Genomic DNA, 19285 nt, shown 5'->3' on the forward strand with positions numbered 1-19285 from the left:
ATAAGGAAAATCCTGAGGATAATTTGTAGAATGTGTGCTGTGTTTTATGATAGAGTGGTTTTTAATCCTCTGTTTCTTTTATCTATACTTTTTAATGAATGAGATTCATGTTGAGAGCTTGAATGTTAATGGAGCAAGAGAATATAATAAGAGAATTAAGTTATATGAACTCATGAAGCAAAAGCAGATTGATGTCATGATGCTGCAGGAAACCCATAGTGATAACAGTAATGCTGCTGATTGGGTAAAGGAGTGGGATGGGCTGGCGATTTTAAGTCACAACACGTTGCTCAGTGGTGGAGTTGCTCTGCTCTTTGCTCGCAGTTTTATTCCATGTTCTTATTCAGTCGAAGAGATTTTAAACGGGAGGCTTTTATAAGTAAAAGCATTTTATGAGAATGAGGTTTTAGATTTTATCTGTGTGTACACTCCCACCAGTGCAGTAGAGAGGATGAGTTTTTTAGATACACTGAATAGTGTCATTGCTAATAGCGACACCACTAATATTTTAATTTTGGGTGGTGATTTTAACTGCACAGCAGATATTCTCGATCGAAACCATGCAGAACCTCACATGGCTTCCCGTAAACGCCTGTGGGAGATGATTGAGGCCCATGAGCTAAGTGATGTATGGAGAAACCTACATAAAAAACAGAGACAGCACACGTGGGCCCACTCCACAGACAACACACTCTCCCTGGCGAGATTGGATCGTTTTTATTGTTTTAAGCATCAGCTGACTTTTTTTGCAAAGTGTTTTATTGTTCCAGTAGGTATCTCAGACCACAGTATGGTACAGTGTACCATCAGTAAAAAGAATGTAAAGCCTAAGAGTGCCTACTGGCATTTTAACACAGCAGTTTTAGAAGATGCTAATTTTAGAGAGTCTTTTACTTATATATTTAATTGTTTTAAATCTGAGAAGGCAGCTTTTAACTCTCTACAAGAGTGGTGGGATTTTACCAAAACACAGATCAAAGTGTTTTGTCAGCAGTACACTCTCAATGTCACAAGAGACATTATTAGATCTATGAAAGCTCTGGAGATACAAATAGAGGAACTCCCGCGTTTGGAGGCCACTGGAAATCGAAGGCATATTGAAGCCCTCAAAAGTAAAAAAGCCAAAATGAATGACCTGTTAGACACCACAGCACAGGGGGCGCTGGTCCGCTCACGCTTCACAAGTGTGACAGAGATGGATGCTCCTTCTAAGTTCTTCTTCAGTTTAGAGCAAAAGAATGGACAGAAAAGATTCATACATGCTGTGTGAACAGAATCAGGGGATCTCTTATCTGAGCCCACTGAAATTCGCCAGCAGACAGTAAGCTTCTACTCAAAGCTGTACAGCAGTGAGAGGTCAGGGGCACAAGTGGTGGAGGAGAGCTTTCTGAAAGACCTGCCAAAGCTCTCTGAGCAAGCGGCCAGGGAACTGGATGGAGAATTGACACTGGCAGAGCTCCACAAAGCTCTCCAAGGCATGGAGAACGGGCGGGTGCCAGGTATAGACAGTCTCCCTGTTGAATTCTACAAGGTTTTCTGGGCAGTAATAGGGCAGGACGTGCTGGAGGTCCTACGGGACAGCATGAATGTTGGTCAGCTCCCGCTGAGTTGCCGGAGAGCCGTGCTGACCCTGCTGCCAAAAAAGGGAGACCTGACCCACCTGAAGAACTGGCGCCCGGTGTCACTACTGTGCACTGACATCAAACTGCTCTCAAAAGCATTAGCCTCAAGACTGACCAAGGTTATGGAGCAGATCACTCACCGGGACCAGTCGTACTGTGTGCCTGATAGGTCTATATTTGACAATGTTTATTTAATTCGCAACATTTTGACATCTCCAGACTATTTGGCTTGAAGACTGGTCTGATTTTTCTAGAACAGGAAGAGGCATTTGACCGGGTTGAACATGAATATTTGTGGAAGGTGCTGGAAACCTTCGGGTTCAACCCAGGTTTTATAGCCATGATCAAGTTGTTGTACTGTGAAATTGAGAGTGTAGTGAAGGTTAATGGTGGTTTATGTGCTCCTTTTAAAGTGTTGAGAGGTATCAGGCAAGGCTGTGCTTTGTCAGGCATGCTTTACACATTAGCAATTGAACCTCTTTTAAACAGATTGAGAAGTCATCTTTCTGGTTTTAACATTCCACACACCAATACCTCTATCTGTCTGTCAGCATATGCAGATGACCTGGTAGTAATGATAGACTCACAGAAAGACGTGAATGTTTTAACCGACATTTTAAATGACTTTCAGGTTTTATCCTCTGCAAAAGTTAACTGGAACAAAAGTGAAGCCATTTTAGTTGGGGAGTGGGGAGGAGAGCAGCCTTTGCTACCAGGGGGTCTAGTGTGGAAAAAAGGTGATTTTAAATACTTGGGTGTCTACCTGGGGAACATTGAGTTTTTAGATAAAAACTGGGAAGGTACTGTAGAGCATGTTAAAGGCAGACTGAGCAGGTGGAAGCGGCTGGTCCCAAGGTCCCAAGGATGTCCTACAGGGGGAGAACGCTGGTCATTAACAACCTTGCCGCGTCGTCCCTCTGGCACAAGCTGGCATGCGTGGATCCGCTGCCGAACCTGCTTGCGAACATCCAGGCCCTGCTGGTGGACTTCTTTTGGGACGGTCTACACTGGATTCCTCAGAGCGTCCTTCACCTGCCCAAAGAGGAAGGGGGGCAGGGGCTGATCCAGTTAGCCAGCAGAACTGCAGCTTTCCGCCTCCAGTTTCTCCAGAGACTTCTTACTGGTCCCAAAGACTTAATATGGAGAGCAGCAGCCCATGGACTTTTACACAAGGTCGGAGGACTGGGGCTGGACCGAACTTTGTTTTTAATGGACACCAAAATGCTGGACGTTTCGGGATTACCGAGTTTTTACTGTGGACTTTTTAAAATCTGGAACTGTTTTAGAAAACAAAACAAGGGCTATGGAACACTACACTGGCTTCTGGAGGAGCCCCTGATTCACGGTGGGGGACTGGACATCTCAGGTGTAACCGCCCCTGCATTGTCCAGAGTACTCATCTCCTCAAGGGTCATGACACTGCGGGAGCTGGTGAACGTCGCGGGGACAGACCTGTCGCAGGCAGAGAACCTGGCAGCGCGATTGGGACTAAGGTCCCTGCGCATTGTCGATCAGCTCCTACATCGCTGGAGGACCACCCTAACATCAGAGGAGCGTGTTCAGTTGATGGACTACCAGATTACTGAGACCAACCCTGCAGATGAAGGACCTTTTCCCCAGCTGGACATCGCTCCTGACCTTGAGGGGTCTGAAGGTCCGCTCCTGGAGTGCCGGGGTAAAGCAGAGATGAACTTTGGATCAGTGTCGGGGAAGCTGCTCTACAGAGCCTGTGTCAAAGTTTTAAACAAGAAAAGGCTGAGTGGGAGGGTGGACACCTCATGGAGAAGTGTTCTGGGTTTTAATGCTGATATTAAACTAGAGTGGAGGGCACTTTATAAACCACCATTAACAAAAAAAGCTGCCGACCTCCAATGGAGGATTTTACATGGTATTATCTCTGTGAATGCTTCTATTTCTGTTTTAAATCCTGATGTTGCACACAACTGTCCTTTTTGTTCACAGAGAGAAACAGTTTGTCATGCTTTTATTCACTGCTCCAGGTTACAATCATTGTTTGATTTTTTACGGAGCATTTTAAGGTCTTTTAATGTTGTTTTTACTTTTCAGTGTTTTATTTCTGGTTTTAAGTACGTCAGGAAACACCGGTTCAAATGCCAACTGATTAATTTTATATTTGGTCAAGCTAAAATGGCAATATACCTGAGCAGAAAGAACAAGATGACACAAAACACAGACTGTGATGCTAAAAGAATTTTCTCCAGACTGGCTAAATCAAGAATTTTAATTGATTTTAATTTTTATAAGAGTATGAATGACTTGATGTTTGAGGCAGTGTGGTGGTATGAGAAACCTCTGTGTGCTGTTGAAGGAGGAGAGCTCTGCTTTGCACCAGAGCTGAACTAATCCTCATTATTTTTAACTATTCACTGCTATACTGAACCTAATTTATTGAAATGGTTTTAATATTTATTTGTTTATTTATTAAGTCACCATGATCTATGTATGATGTGACGTGTAAATAAAAGACTGTAAAAAGTCAAAAAAAAAAAGTCCCCCCCTCCCTCTCTCTCTCTCCCTCTCTCTCCCTCTCTCTCTCTCTCCCTGTCTCTCTGTGTCTCTCTGTGTCTCTCTCTCTCTCCCTCTCTCTCCCCCCCTCTCTCTCTCCCACTCTCCCTCCCTCTCTCGCCCACTCTCCCTCCCTCTCTCTCCCTCTCGCTCTCTCTCTCTCTGTCCCTCTCTTCTCCCCCCCTCACTCTTTCTCTCTCTCTCTCTCTCTCTCTCTCCCCCCCCCTCTCTCTCTGGCTCGCTCTCTCTCTCTCTCCCTCTCCCTCTACCTCTCCCTCCCTCTCCCTCTCTCCCTCCCTCTCTCTCTCTCCCTCTCTCCCTCCCTCTCTCTCTCTCTCTCCCTCCCTCTCTCTCTCTCTCTCTCTCTCTCCCTCCCTCTCTCCCTCTCTCTCTCTTTCTCTCTCTCTCTCCACTTGGTGAGGTGATGGATGGAGCTCCTGAGGCGGAGCAGGAACAGTGAGTGGAGAAATAAATCTCACTCACGCTGCTTTACACCCTGCTCATGTTTGCAGTTGGAGCTGTTCACCTTTGACCTCTGTGCTTAAAAGTTTTTCACAGTCCAGAGACGTGCTGCAGGACTCCAAACTGGACACCACATGTAGAGGAGTGGAAATGTCCAGCGGTGCCAGGAGTTCAGATTATTATTATTATTGATTGATGGACTAAATGATTTATTAGTTGATTGATTGATTGTTCACATTGTTTATGAATCAGTTGTCACTGATGAATTAATTATGTTTTTGTTTATGTTTATTTTCTGATCATTAAATTGTTTGTATATATTAAAGTGTTTACTTTCGAGTTTGTTGAGTTATTAAATGATTTTCTCCTCTGTGTATTAATGAGTGTATGATTGATTGATTGATTGGTGAATTTATTTATTGATCTGTAAGGTGTTTGTTTTGTTAGAGTGTTTATGAATCATTTGGTGCTGATCTTGATGGATTTGTCTGTGTGTGTGTGTCTGTGTCTGTGTGTGTGTGTGTGTGTGTGTGTGCATCAGAGGAGATCTTCAGGTCTCACACTGCACACTGGTGGTCCCCGGACGGTCTGAGGCTCGCGTACGCCACCATTAACGACACTCTGGTGCCCCGGATGGAGCTGCCCATGTTCACTGGAGGCCTGTACCCTGGAGCTCAGGAGTACCGCTACCCTAAAGTGTGTACACACACACACACACACACACATACACACACACTCAGGAGTACCGCTACCCTAAAGTGTGTACACACACACACACACACACACACACACACACTCAGGAGTACCGCTACCCTAAAGTGTGTACACACACACACACATATACACACACACACACAGACACACACACACACACATATACACACACACTCAGGAGTACCGCTACCCTAAAGTGTGTACACACACACACACACACACATATACACACACACACAGACACACACACACACACACACATACACACACACTCAGGAGTACCGCTACCCTAAAGTGTGTACACACACACATACACACACACACACACACTCAGGAGTACCGCTACCCTAAAGTGTGTACACACACACACATACACACACACAGAGTTGTTGTTGTTATAGTTGTTGTTGTTAGTTATAGTTGTTGTTATAGTTGTTATAGTTGTTGTTACAGTTGTTGTTACAGTTGTTGTTATAGTTGTTGTTATAGTTGTTGTTATAGTTGTTATAGTTGTTGTTATAGTTGTTGTTATAGTTATAGTTATTGTTGTTACAGTTGTTGTTGTTGTTGTTAGTTATAGTTGTTGTTGTTGTTATAGTTATAGTTGTTGTTGTTACAGTTGTTGTTGTTGTTGTTAGTTATAGTTGTTGTTGTTGTTATAGTTATAGTTGTTGTTGTTGTTACAGTTGTTGTTGTTGTTGTTAGTTATAGTTGTTGTTGTTGTTATAGTTATAGTTGTTGTTATAGTTGTTATACTTGTTGTTATAGTTGTTGTTATAGTTATAGTTGTTGTTGTTACAGTTGTTGTTGTTGGTAGTTATAGTTGTTGTTGTTGTTATAGTTATAGTTGTTGTTGTTGTTATAGTTATAGTTGTTGTTGTTACAGTTGTTGTTGTTGTTGTTAGTTATAGTTGTTGTTGTTGTTATAGTTATAGTTGTTGTTGTTGTTACAGTTGTTGTTGTTGTTGTTAGTTATAGTTGTTGTTGTTGTTATAGTTATAGTTGTTGTTATAGTTGTTATACTTGTTGTTATAGTTGTTGTTATAGTTATAGTTGTTGTTGTTGTTACAGTTGTTGTTGTTGTTGTTAGTTATAGTTGTTGTTGTTGTTATAGTTATAGTTGTTGTTATAGTTGTTATACTTGTTGTTATAGTTGTTGTTATAGTTATAGTTGTTGTTGTTACAGTTGTTGTTGTTGGTAGTTATAGTTGTTGTTATAGTTGTTATAGTTGTTGTTTTAGTTTTCGTCGTTGTTGTTATAGTTGTTGTTTTAGTTGTTGTTATAGTTATAGTTGTTGCTGTTATAGTTATAGTTGTTGCTGTTGTTTTAGTTTTAGTTGTTGTTGTTGTAGTTGTTATTGTTGCTGTTATAGTTATAGTTGTTGCTGTTATAGTTATAGTTGTTGTTGTTATAGTTGTTGCTGGTATAGTTATAGTTGTTGCTGTTATAGTTGTTGCTGTTATAGTTATAGTTGTTGCTGTTGTTTTAGTTTTAGTTGTTGTAGTTGTTATTGTTGTTGTTATAGTTGTTGTTGTTGTTATAGTTGTTGTTGTTATAGTTATAGTTGTTGTTATAGTTGTTGTTGTTTTAGTTGTTGTTATAGTTATAGTTGTTGTTGTTATAGTTGTTGTTTTAGTTTTAGTTGTTGTTGTTATAATTGTTATTGTTGTTGTTTTAGTTGTTGTTGTTAGTTATTGTTGTTGTATTAGTTGTTGTTGTTAGTTATTGTTGTTAGTTATTGTTGTTTTAGTTGTTGTTAGTTATAGTTGTTGTTTTAGTTGTTGTTAGTTATAGTTGTTGCTGTTATAGTTGTTATAGTTGTTGTTATAGTTATAGTTGTTGTTGTTATAGTTGTTGTTTTAGTTTTAGTTGTTGTTGTTATAGTTGTTATTGTTGTTGTTTTAGTTGTTGTTGTTTTAGTTGTTGTTGTTAGTTATTGTTGTTTTAGTTGTTGTTGTTATAGTTGTTGTTTTAGTTGTTGTTATAGTTATAGTTGTTGCTGTTATAGTTGTTGTTGTTTTAGTTTTAGTTGTTGTTATAGTTGTTGTTGTTGTTATAGTTATAGTTGTTGTTGTTATAGTTGTTGTTTTAGTTTTATTTGTTGTTGTTATAGTTGTTATAGTTGTTGTTGTTGTTATAGTTATAGTTGTTGTTGTTATAGTTGTTGTTGTTTTAGTTTTAGTTGTTGTTGTTATAGTTGTTATTGTTGTTGTTTTAGTTGTTGTTTTAGTTGTTGTTATTGTTGTTTTAGTTGTTGTTAGTTATTGTTGTTGTTTTAGTTGTTGTTGTTAGTTATAGTTGTTGTTTTAGTTGTTGTTATAGTTATAGTTGTTGCTGTTATAGTTGTTATAGTTGTTGTTTTAGTTGTTGTTATAGTTGTTGTTTTAGTTGTTGTTTAAGTTTTAGTTGTTGTTATAGTTGTTAGTTGTTGTTATAGTTGTTGTTGTTATAGTTATAGTTGTTGTTATAGTTGTTGTTTTAGTTTTAGTTGTTGTTATAGTTGTTATTGTTGTTGTTTTAGTTTTAGTTGTTGTTGTTATAGTTGTTGTTGTTGTTATAGTTGTTGTTTTAGTTGTTGTTTAAGTTTTAGTTGTTGTTATAGTTGTTGTTGTTATAGTTATAGTTGTTGTTTTAGTTGTTGTTTAAGTTTTAGTTGTTGTTATAGTTGTTAGTTGTTGTTATAGTTGTTGTTGTTATAGTTATAGTTGTTGTTATAGTTGTTGTTTTAGTTTTAGTTGTTGTTATAGTTGTTATTGTTGTTGTTTTAGTTTTAGTTGTTGTTATAGTTGTTATTGTTGTTGTTTTAGTTGTTGTTTTAGTTGTTATTGTTGTTTTAGTTGTTGTTGTTATAGTTGTTGCTGTTATAGTTATAGTTGCTGTTATAGTTATAGTTGTTGCTGTTATAGTTATAGTTGTTGCTGTTGTTTTAGTTTTAGTTGTTTTAGTTTTAGTTGTTGTAGTTGTTATTGTTGCTGTTATAGTTATAGTTGTTGCTGGTATAGTTATAGTTGTTGCTGGTATAGTTATAGTTGTTGCTGTTATAGGTATAGTTGTTGCTGTTGTTTTAGTTTTAGTTGTTGTTGTAGTTGTTATTGTTGCTGTTATAGTTATAGTTGTTGCTGTTATAGTTGTTGCTGGTATAGTTATAGTTGTTGCTGGTATAGTTATAGTTGTTGCTGTTATAGGTATAGTTGTTGCTGTTGTTTTAGTTTTAGTTGTTGTTGTTGTAGTTGTTATTGTTGTTGTTATAGTTGTTGTTGTTTTAGTTGTTTTAGTTTTAGTTGTTGTTGTTATAGTTGTTATTGTTGTTGTTTTAGTTGTTGTTGTTAGTTATTGTTGTTGTATTAGTTGTTGTTGTTAGTTATTGTTGTTGTTTTAGTTGTTGTTAGTTATAGTTGTTGTTTTAGTTGTTGTTATAGTTATAGTTGTTGCTGTTATAGTTGTTATAGTTGTTGTTGTTATAGTTGTTGTTGTTAGTTATGGTTGTTGTTTTAGTTGTTGTTGTTAGTTATTGTTGTTGTTGTTAGTTATAGTTGTTGTTTTAGTTGTTGTTATAGTTATAGTTGTTGCTGTTATAGTTGTTATAGTTGTTGTTGTTGTTTTAGTTCTAGTTGTTGTTGTTATAGTTGTTGTTGTTGTTGTTATAGTTATAGTTGTTGTTGTTATAGTTATAGTTGTTGTTGTTATAGTTGTTGTTGTTTTAGTTTTAGTTGTTGTTGTTATAGTTGTTATTGTTGTTGTTTTAGTTGTTGTTGTTAGTTATTGTTGTTGTTTTAGTTGTTGTTGTTAGTTATAGTTGTTGTTTTAGTTGTTGTTATAGTTATAGTTGTTGCTGTTATAGTTGTTATAGTTATAGTTGTTGCTGTTATAGTTGTTATAGTTGTTTTAGTTGTTGTTAGTTATTGTTGTTGTTTTAGTTGTTATAGTTATAGTTGTTGCTGTTAGTTGTTATAGTTGTTGTTGTTTAAGTTTTAGTTGTTGTTGTTATAGTTGTTAGTTGTTGTTATAGTTGTTGTTGTTATAGTTATAGTTGTTGTTGTTATAGTTTTAGTTGTTATAGTTGTTGTTGTTGTTGTTTTAGTTGTTATTGTTGTTTTAGTTGTTGTTATAGTTATAGTTGTTGCTGTTATAGTTGTTGTTGTTTTAGTTTTAGTTGTTGTTATAGTTGTTGTTGTTATAGTTATAGTTGTTGTTATAGTTGTTGTTTTAGTTTTAGTTGTTGTTATAGTTGTTATTGTTGTTTTAGTTGTTAGTTATTGTTGTTGTTTTAGTTGTTGTTATAGTTATAGTTGTTGCTGTTATAGTTGTTATTGTTATTGTTATAGTTGTTGTTATAGTTGTTGTTGTTTTAGTTTTAGTTGTTGTTGTTTTAGTTTTAGTTGTTGCTGTTATAGTTGTTATTGTTATAGTTGTTGTTATAGTTGTTTTAGTTGTTGTTGTTTTAGTTTTAGTTGTTGTTGTTATAGTTGTTATTGTTGTTGTTTTCGTTGTTTTAGTTGTTGTTAGTTATTGTTGTTGTTTTAGTTGTTGTTAGTTATTGTTGTTGTTTTAGTTGTTAGTTATTGTTGTTGTTTTAGTTGGTGTTGTTAGTTATTGTTGTTGTTTTGGTTGTTGTTTTAGTTGTTGTTATAGTTATAGTTGTTGTTGTTATAGTTGTTGTTATAGTTATTGTTGTTTTTGTTTTAGTTGTTGTTGTTATAGTTGTTGTTGTTTTAGTTGTTGTTGTTGTTGTTTTAGTTGTTGTTATAGTTGTTATTGTTGTTTTAGTTTTAGTTGTTGTTATAGTTGTTATTGTTGTTGTTATAGTTGTTGTTATAGTTATAGTTGTTGTTGTTTTAGTTTTAGTTGTTATAGTTGTTGTTGTTTTAGTTGTTATTGTTGTTTTAGTTGTTGCTGTTATAGTTGTTATTGTTGTTGTTATAGTTGTTGTTGTTGTTGTTGTTATAGTTATAGTTGTTGTTATAGTTGCTGTTGTTTTAGTTTTAGTTGTTGTTATAGTTGTTATTGTTGTTGTTTTAGTTGTTGTTAGTTATTGTTGTTGTTTTAGTTGTTGTTGTTAGTTATTGTTGTTTTAGTTGTTGTTTTAGTTGTTGTTTTAGTTGTTGTTAGTTGTTGTTATAGTTGTTATTGTTGTTGTTTTAGTTGTTGTTGTTTTAGTTGTTGTTAGTTATTGTTGTTGTTTTAGTTGTTGTTGTTAGTTATTGTTGTTGTTTTAGTTGTTGTTCTTAGTTATTGTTGTTGTTTTAGTTGTTGTTATAGTTGTTATTGTTGTTGTTTTAGTTGTTGTTTTAGTTGTTGTTGTTGTTGTTTTAGTTGTTGTTAGTTATTGTTGTTGTTTTAGTTGTTGTTGTTAGTTATTGTTGTTGTTTTAGTTGTTGTTATAGTTGTTATTGTTGTTGTTTTAGTTGTTGTTGTTAGTTATTGTTGTTGTTTTAGTTGTTGTTGTTAGTTATTGTTGTTGTTTTAGTTGTTGTTGTTAGTTATTGTTGTTGTTTTAGTTGTTGTTGTTATAGTTGTTATAGTTGTTGTTATAGTTATAGTTGTTGTTATAGTTGTTGTTGTTTTAGTTTTAGTTGTTGTTGTTGTTATAGTTGTTATTGTTGTTGTTTTAGTTGTTGTTGTTAGTTATAGTTGTTGTTTTAGTTGTTGTTATAGTTATAGTTGTTGCTGTTATAGTTGTTATAGTTGTTGTTGTTGTTTTAGTTTTAGTTGTTGCTGTTATAGTTGTTATTGTTGTTGTTATAGTTGTTGTTGTTGTTATAGTTATAGTTGTTGTTGTTATAGTTGTTGTTTTAGTTTTAGTTGTTGTTATATTTGTTATTGTTGTTTTAGTTGTTGTTTTAGTTGTTGTTAGTTATTGTTGTTTTAGTTGTTGTTAGTTATTATTGTTTTAGTTGTTGTTTTAGTTGTTGTTATAGTTGTTGTTGTTATAGTTGTTGTTATAGTTATAGTTGTTGTTATAGTTGTTGTTTTAGTTTTAGTTGTTGTTGTTATAGTTGTTGTTGTTTTAGTTGTTGTTAGTTATTGTTGTTTTAGTTGTTGTTGTTAGTTGTTGTTTTAGTTGTTGTTATAGTTGTTATTGTTGTTATAATTGTTGTTGTTATATTTATAGTTGTTGTTGTTTTAGTTTTAGTTGTTGTTATAGTTGTTATTGTTGTTTTAGTTGTTGTTGTTAGTTATTGTTGTTGTTTTAGTTGTTGTTGTTAGTTGTTGTTAGTTATTGTTGTTGTTTTAGTTGTTGTTGTTAGTTATTGTTGTTTTAGTTGTTGTTGTTATAGTTGTTATTGTTGTTTTAGTTGTTGTTATAGTTGTTATTGTTGTTGTTATAGTTGTTGTTATATAGTTGTTGTTTTAGTTTTAGTTGTTGTTGTTATAGTTGTTGTTGTTTTAGTTGTTGTTGTTTTAGTTGTTGTTGTTATTGTTTTAGTTGTTGTTGTTAGTTATAGTTGTTATAGTTGTTGTTATTGTTATAGTTGTTATAGTTGTTGTTTTAGTTGTTGTTGTTATAGTTGTTATTGTTGTTGTTATAGTTGTTGTTGTTAGTTATCGTTGTTGTTATAGTTGTTGTTGTTTTAGTTTTAGTTGTTGTTATAGTTGTTATTGTTGTTGTTTTAGTTGTTGTTGTTATTGTTGTTGTTTTAGTTGTTGTTGTTAGTTATTGTTGTTGTTTTAGTTGTTGTTGTTAGTTATAGTTGTTGTTTTAGTTGTTGTTATCGTTATAGTTGTTGTTATAGTTGTTGTTGTTGTTTTAGTTGTTGTTGTTATTGTTGTTGTTTTAGTTGTTGTTGTTAGTTATTGTTGTTGTTTTAGTTGTTGTTGTTAGTTATAGTTGTTGTTTTAGTTGTTGTTATCGTTATAGTTGTTGCTGTTATAGTTGTTATTGTTGTTGTTATAGTTGTTGTTGTTGTTATATTTACAGTTGTTGTTATAGTTGTTGTTATAGTTGTTATTGTTGTTGTTTTAGTTGTTGTTAGTTATTGTTGTTGTTTTAGTTGTTGTTGTTAGTTATTGTTGTTTTAGTTGTTGTTGTTAGTTATTGTTGTTGTTTTAGTTGTTGTTGTTAGTTATTGTTGTTGTTTTAGTTGTTGTTATAGTTATAGTTGTTGTTATAGTTGTTATAGTTATAGTTGTTGTTGTTTTAGTTTTTGTTGTTATTGTTGTTGTTTTAGTTGTTGTTTTAGTTGTTGTTGTTGTTGTTAGTTATTGTTGTTGTTATAGTTGTTATTGTTGTTTTAGTTGTTGTTATAGTTATAGTTGTTGCTGTTATAGTTGTTATAGTTGTTATAGTTGTTTTTAGTTGTTGTTTTAGTTGTTGTTATAGTTATAGTTGTTGCTGTTATAGTTGTTATAGTTGTTGTTATAGTTGTTGTTGTTTTAGTTGTTGTTGTTTTAGTTGTTGTTATAGTTGTTATTGTTGTTGTTTTAGTTGTTATAGTTATAGTTGTTGATGTTATAGTTGTTATAGTTGTTGTTATAGTTGTTGTTGTTTTAGTTTTAGTTGTTGTTATAGTTGTTATTGTTGTTTTAGTTGTTGTTTTAGTTGTTAGTTATTGTTGTTGTTTTGGTTGTTGTTGTTAGTTATTGTTGTTTTATTTGTTGTTGTCAGTTATTGTTGTTGTTTTAGTTGTTGTTGTTAGTTATTGTTGTTGTTTTAGTTGTTGTTATAGTTGTTATTGTTGTTGTTATAGTTGTTGTTGTTATAGTTATAGTTGTTGTGTTTTAGTTTTAGTTGTTGTTATAGTTGTTGTTGTTTTAGTTATTGTTGTTGTTAGTTATTGTTGTTTTAGTTGTTGTTAGTTATTGTTGTTGTTTTAGTTGTTGTTGTTAGTTATTGTTGTTGTTTTAGTTGTTGTTGTTAGTTATTGTTGTTGTTTTAGTTGTTGTTGTTATTGTTGTTGTTTTAGTTGTTGTTGTTATTGTTGTTGTTTTAGTTGTTGTTGTTATAGTTATAGTTGTTGTTGTTATAGTTGTTGTTGTTTTAGTTTTAGTTGTAGTTATAGTTGTTGTTTTAGTTGTTGTTGTTAGTTATTGTTTTAGTTGTTATTGTTGTTGTTTTAGTTGTTGTTGTTAGTTATTGTTGTTATAGTTGTTATTGTTGTTGTTTTAGTTGTTATAGTTGTTGTTGTTTTAGTTTTAGTTGTTGTTATAGTTGTTATTGTTGTTGTTTTAGTTGTTGTTAGTTATTGTTGTTATTTGTTATTGTTGTTGTTTTAGTTGTTGTTGTTAGTTATTGTTTTAGTTGTTATTGTTGTTGTTTTAGTTGTTGTTGTTAGTTATTGTTGTTATAGTTGTTATTGTTGTTGTTTTAGTTGTTGTTATAGTTGTTGTTGTTTTAGTTTTAGTTGTTGTTATAGTTGTTATTGTTGTTGTTTTAGTTGTTGTTAGTTATTGTTGTTGTTTTAGTTTTAGTTGTTATAGTTGTTATTGTTGTTGTTTTAGTTGTTGTTAGTTATTGTTGTTTTAGTTGTTATTGTTGTTGTTTTAGTTGTTGTTGTTAGTTGTTGTTGTTTTAGTTATTTTAGTTTTAGTTGTTATTGTTGTTATAGTTGTTGTTGTTGTTTTAGTTTTTGTTATGGTTGTTATTGTTGTTTTAGTTGTTGTTGTTAGTTATTGTTGTTGTTTTAGTTGTTATTGTTATTTGTTATTGTTGTTGTTTTAGTTGTTGTTGTTAGTTATTGTTTTAGTTGTTATTGTTGTTGTTTTAGTTGTTGTTGTTATAGTTGTTATTGTTGTTTTAGTTGTTGTTTTAGTTGTTGTTGTTTTAGTTGTTGTTGTTTTAGTTGTTGTTGTTAGTTGTTGTTGTTAGTTATTGTTGTTGTTTTAGTTGTTGTTGTTATAGTTATTGTTGTTTTAGTTGTTGTTATAGTTGTTATTGTTGTTGTTTTAGTTGTTGTTATAGTTATAGTTGTTGTTGTTATAGTTGTTGTTATAGTTATAGTTGTTGTTATAGTTGTTGTTTTAGTTTTAGTTGTTGTTGTTATAGTTGTTGTTTTAGTTGTTGTTATTGTTTTAGTTGTTGTTAGTTATAGTTGTTGTTTTAGTTGTTGTTATTGTTATAGTTGTTATAGTTGTTGTTGTTTTAGTTTTAGTTGTTGTTGTTATAGTTGTTATTGTTGTTGTTATAGTTGTTGTTGTTATAGTTATCGTTGTTGTTGTTATAGTTGTTGTTTTAGTTTTAGTTGTTGTTGTTATAGTTGTTGTTGTTATAGTTATAGTTGTTGTTGTTATAGTTGTTGTTGTTTTAGTTTTAGTTGTTGTTATAGTTGTTATTGTTGTTGTTTTAGTTGTTGTTATTGTTGTTGTTTTAGTTGTTGTTGTTAGTTATTGTTGTTGTTTTAGTTGTTGTTGTTATAGTTGTTGTTTTAGTTGTTGTTATCATTATAGTTGTTGCTGTTATAGTTGTTGTTATAGTTGTTATTGTTGTTGTTATAGTTGTTGTTGTTGTTATATTTACAGTTGTTGTTATAGTTGTTGTTATAGTTGTTGTTGTTAGTTATTGTTGTTGTTTTAGTTGTTGTTGTTAGTTATTGTTGTTGTTTTAGTTGTTGTTGTTAGTTATTGTTGTTGTTATAGTTGTTATTGTTGTTTTAGTTGTTGTTGTTAGTTATTGTTGTTGTTTTAGTTGTTGTTGTTAGTTATTGTTGTTGTTTTAGTTGTTGTTGTTAGTTATTGTTGTTGTTTTAGTTGTTGTTATAGTTATAGTTGTTGTTATAGTTGTTATAGTTATAGTTGTTGTTGTTATTGTTGTTGTTTTAGTTGTTGTTTTAGTTGTTGTTGTTGTTAGTTATTGTTGATGTTATAGTTGTTATTGTTGTTTTAGTTGTTATAGTTATAGTTGTTGCTGTTATATTTGTTATAGTTGTTGTTATAGTTGTTTTAGTTGTTGTTGTTTTAGTTGTTGTTATAGTTATAGTTGTTGCTGTTATAGTTGTTGTTATAGTTGTTGTTGTTTTAGTTGTTGTTATTGTTGTTGTTTTAGTTGTTATAGTTATAGTTGTTGTTGTTATAGTTATAGTTATAGTTGTTGTTGTTATAGTTGTTGTTGTTTTAGTTTTAGTTGTTGTTATAGTTGTTATTGTTGTTTTAGTTGTTGTTTTAGTTGTTAGTTATTGTTGTTGTTTTGGTTGTTGTTGTTAGTTATTGTTGTTTTATTTGTTGTTGTTAGTTATTGTTGTTGTTTTAGTTGTTGTTAGTTATTGTTGTTGTTTTAGTTGTTGTTGTTGTTTTAGTTGTTGTTATAGTTATAGTTGTTGCTGTTTTAGTTTTAGTTGTTGTTATAGTTGTTATTGTTGTTGTTATAGTTGTTGTTATAGTTATAGTTGTTGTTGTTATAGTTGTTTTGTTTTAGTTTTAGTTGTTGTTGTTTTAGTTGTTGTTAGTTATTGTTGTTTTAGTTGTTGTTAGTTATTGTTGTTGTTTTAGTTGTTGTTGTTAGTTATTGTTGTTGTTGTTTTAGTTGTTGTTGTTAGTTATTGTTGTTGTTTTAGTTGTTGTTGTTATAGTTGTTGTTTTAGTTGTTGTTGTTATAGTTGTTTTAGTTTTAGTTGTTATTGTTGTTGTTATAGTTGTTGTTGTTATAGTTGTTGTTGTTTTAGTTTTAGTTGTTGTTATAGTTGTTATTGTTGTTGTTTTAGTTGTTGTTGTTAGTTATTGTTGTTATAGTTGTTATTGTTGTTGTTTTAGTTGTTGTTATAGTTGTTGTTTTAGTTGTTGTTATAGTTGTTATTGTTGTTGTTTTAGTTGTTGTTAGTTATTGTTGTTGTTTTAGTTGTTATTGTTGTTGTTTTAGTTGTTGTTGTTAGTTGTTGTTGTTATAGTTATAGTTGTTTTAGTTTTAGTTGTTATTGTTGTTGTTATAGTTGTTGTTATAGTTGTTGTTATAGTTGTTGTTTTAGTTTTTGTTATGGTTGTTATTGTTGTTGTTTTAGTTGTTGTTGTTAGTTATTGTTGTTGTTTTAGTTGTTATTGTTGTTGTTTTTTATTGTTGTTGTTTTAGTTGTTGTTGTTAGTTATTGTTTTAGTTGTTATTGTTGTTTTAGTTGTTGTTGTTAGTTATTGTTGTTGTTATAGTTGCTGTTGTTGTTTTAGTTGTTGTTGTCTTAGTTTTAGTTGTTATTGTTGTTGTTTTAGTTGTTGTTATAGTTATTGTTGTTGTTTTAGTTGTTATTGTTGTTATTTTTGTTGTTATAGTTATTGTTGTTATAGTTATTGTTGTTGCTATAGTTGTTGTTATGATGTAGATGAACATGATTTGATGTCCTCGCTGCAGGCCGGTGAGGAGAACCCTGAGGTGTACGTGTCAGTGGTCAGCCTGAATGGACCCCTGCACACAGTCCGTATGAAGAAGCCAGAGGACCCCAGGATCGGGTCAGTGGCTCAGTCTTCACAAGCAGCTCATAAAGGATCGTAAGACTGTAATAAACACTTCATCAGCTGACAAGTGGAGTGACCGTACACCGGCTCTCGTTACAGGAAGGAGTATTACATCACCATGGTGAAGTGGGCCACCAGCACCAAACTGGCCATCAACTGGCTGAACCGAGCGCAGAACAACTCCATCCTCACCCTGTGTGAAGCCACCACCGGGATCTGCACCAAGGTCAGCTGACTGAGTCCTGACCTCTGATTGGTCAGAAGATGTTTAGGTTTATATTTATATGCTAACTCGGATACGCGTTTCCATAGCAACTGTTAATCAACTATTTGACTGATCAGGTGTGTGTGTGTGTTTGGCCCATTAGAGAAGAAACTAAATGGTTAATGCTGTGATGATTTTTTCAGAAACACGAGGATGAGAGTGAGAGCTGGCTGCACAGACAGGTGAGTCACCTTCATCACCTCCATCATCTTCATCATCTTCACCACCGTCATCATTTTCACCACCTTTATAATCTTCACCTCCATCACCTTCATCATCATCACCTTCACCACATACATCATCTTCATCAACTCTATCACCTTCATCACCTCAATCAGCTAGACCATCATCTTCATCAGCTTCACTGTTGTCACCATCTCTATCACCTTCATCACCTTCACCATCTTCATCACATTCATCATCTTCATCTCCTCTATCATTTTCATCACCTTCACCACCTTCATCTCCTCTATCATTTTCATCACCTTCACCACATCCCTCACCTTCACCACCTCCATTACCTTCACCACCTCCATCATCTTCACCACCATCACCATCTTTACCACCTCCATCATCTTCACCACCTCCATCATCCTCACCACCTCCATCATCCTCACCACCTCCCTCAACTTCACCACCTCCCTCACCTTTATCACCTCCATCACCTTTATCATCTCCACACTCTCACTTTTAACATCCCTAAAAGAGATGTACAGTCTGCATGTGTATATAGATTTTTCTGCCTCCAGTCAGAGTGTGTGTGTGTGTGTGTGTATTCTCCTGGGCACAGAATGAAGCTCCACTGTTCTCCAGAGATGGCCTCAGGTTCTTCTTCACCCGCGCAGTACCACAGGGGGGTCGAGGGAAGTTCTACCACATCTCTATGTCCACCTCACAGGTGAGACGCACACACACACACACACACACACCAACACTGCTTTTCCACTTTGAAACTAAACAAAACGTGTGTGTGTGTGTTTCAGCCCAACAGTAGCTCAGACACGCTGCAGTCTTTGACGTCGGGTGATTGGGACGTTACAGAGATTTTAGCGTACAATGAGAACACACAGCTGGTGTAAGCATCCATCACTGACCTGCACACACACACACACACACACACACATTATTCAGCTGTTTATCTGAATCAGTGCAGATTATCTGGGGTTGTCACTGCTAATGAAATCCGTACTGATGTGTGTGGCAGATATTTCCTCAGCACAGAAGACAACCCCAAGCGGCGACACCTGTACAGGTACGTATCACCTGTACACCCAGGTCATGGTGCAAAAGTATTGGCACACAAAGAAATTCGGAATCATTAAAAGGGTTTTATCTGAAAATGACTCCTTGAGAATAACAGACATTTACAATACTTTTACACAGTGACGTCTCAGCAGACTGATTTTTTAGTGCATTGTGTTGAATGTATGCTAATGACGGCGCGTTGTGTTTCAGCGCCTTAACCACAGGCTCGTTTAACCGCCGCTGTCTGTCCTGCGAGTTCAGCTGCGGCTTCGTCAGCGGCTCCTTCAGCCCCGACACCAACTACTTCCTCCTCAACTGTAAAGGTCAGAGAGGTTTTCACCGACAATATTCACTCAGAACCGAGCCGGACACGATCCGCTCGCTTCTCGGCCTTCCACTGAATCATTCTGTGAATCATATGAGTCGAACCGTTTCACAGTGAATCGTTTTCAAGCAGCAGATGAAATGTGTTGTGAATACTGAATTGTTCATAAGTCGAACGCTGAATTGTTCAGTGAATCGTTTGCAAGTTGCACATTGAATGGTTTGGTGACACTGATGAATCGTTTATTACTGAATTGTTTGGTGAATCATTTACTTACATTAGTGAATCATTTACTAGTGGCACACTGAATTGTTTGGTGAATCATTTACTAACATTGATAAATCATTAATGAGTGACACACTGAATTGTTTGTTTCAATCATTTACTAAGGTTGATGAATCATTTACTAGTGCCACATTGAATTGTTTGGTGAATCATTTACTTACATTAATGAATCATTTACTAGTGGCACACTGAATTGTTTGGTGAATCATTTACTTACATCAATAAATCAATTACTAGTGGCATACTGAATTGTTTGGTGAATCATTTACTTACATTAATGAATCATTTACTAGTGGCACACTGAATTGTTTGGTGAATCATTTACTTACATTAATGAATCACTTACTAGCGGCACACTGAATTTTTTGGTGAATCATTTGCATGTTTCTGTATCTTTGGTCTTCTCTGAATCATGGCTTCAACAGAGCGCTGTCTCTCATTGGTGGTATAGAGACATTAAGTCAATA

At 33.8% G+C, this 19285-nt stretch overlaps 1 protein-coding gene across 5 annotated transcripts in view; it reads left to right on the forward strand.

Moving 5' to 3' along the window:
* Positions 1 to 19285, forward strand: part of dpp6b (dipeptidyl-peptidase 6b) — a 178378-nt gene that overhangs the window by 146361 nt on the left and 12732 nt on the right. For all 5 annotated transcript variants that reach the window (XM_058394909.1, XM_058394911.1, XM_058394907.1 and 2 more), the window contains exons 9-16: positions 5152 to 5306; positions 16595 to 16692; positions 16798 to 16924; positions 17107 to 17145; positions 17754 to 17861; positions 17947 to 18038; positions 18168 to 18215; positions 18419 to 18531. In XM_058394909.1, the coding sequence (XP_058250892.1) occupies positions 5152 to 5306; positions 16595 to 16692; positions 16798 to 16924; positions 17107 to 17145; positions 17754 to 17861; positions 17947 to 18038; positions 18168 to 18215; positions 18419 to 18531 (780 nt within the window). The remainder of the gene's footprint in view (positions 1 to 5151; positions 5307 to 16594; positions 16693 to 16797; positions 16925 to 17106; positions 17146 to 17753; positions 17862 to 17946; positions 18039 to 18167; positions 18216 to 18418; positions 18532 to 19285) is intronic.

Source organism: Hemibagrus wyckioides, linkage group LG07 (genome assembly GCF_019097595.1).
Source record: "Hemibagrus wyckioides isolate EC202008001 linkage group LG07, SWU_Hwy_1.0, whole genome shotgun sequence".
Lineage (NCBI taxonomy): Eukaryota > Metazoa > Chordata > Actinopteri > Siluriformes > Bagridae > Hemibagrus > Hemibagrus wyckioides.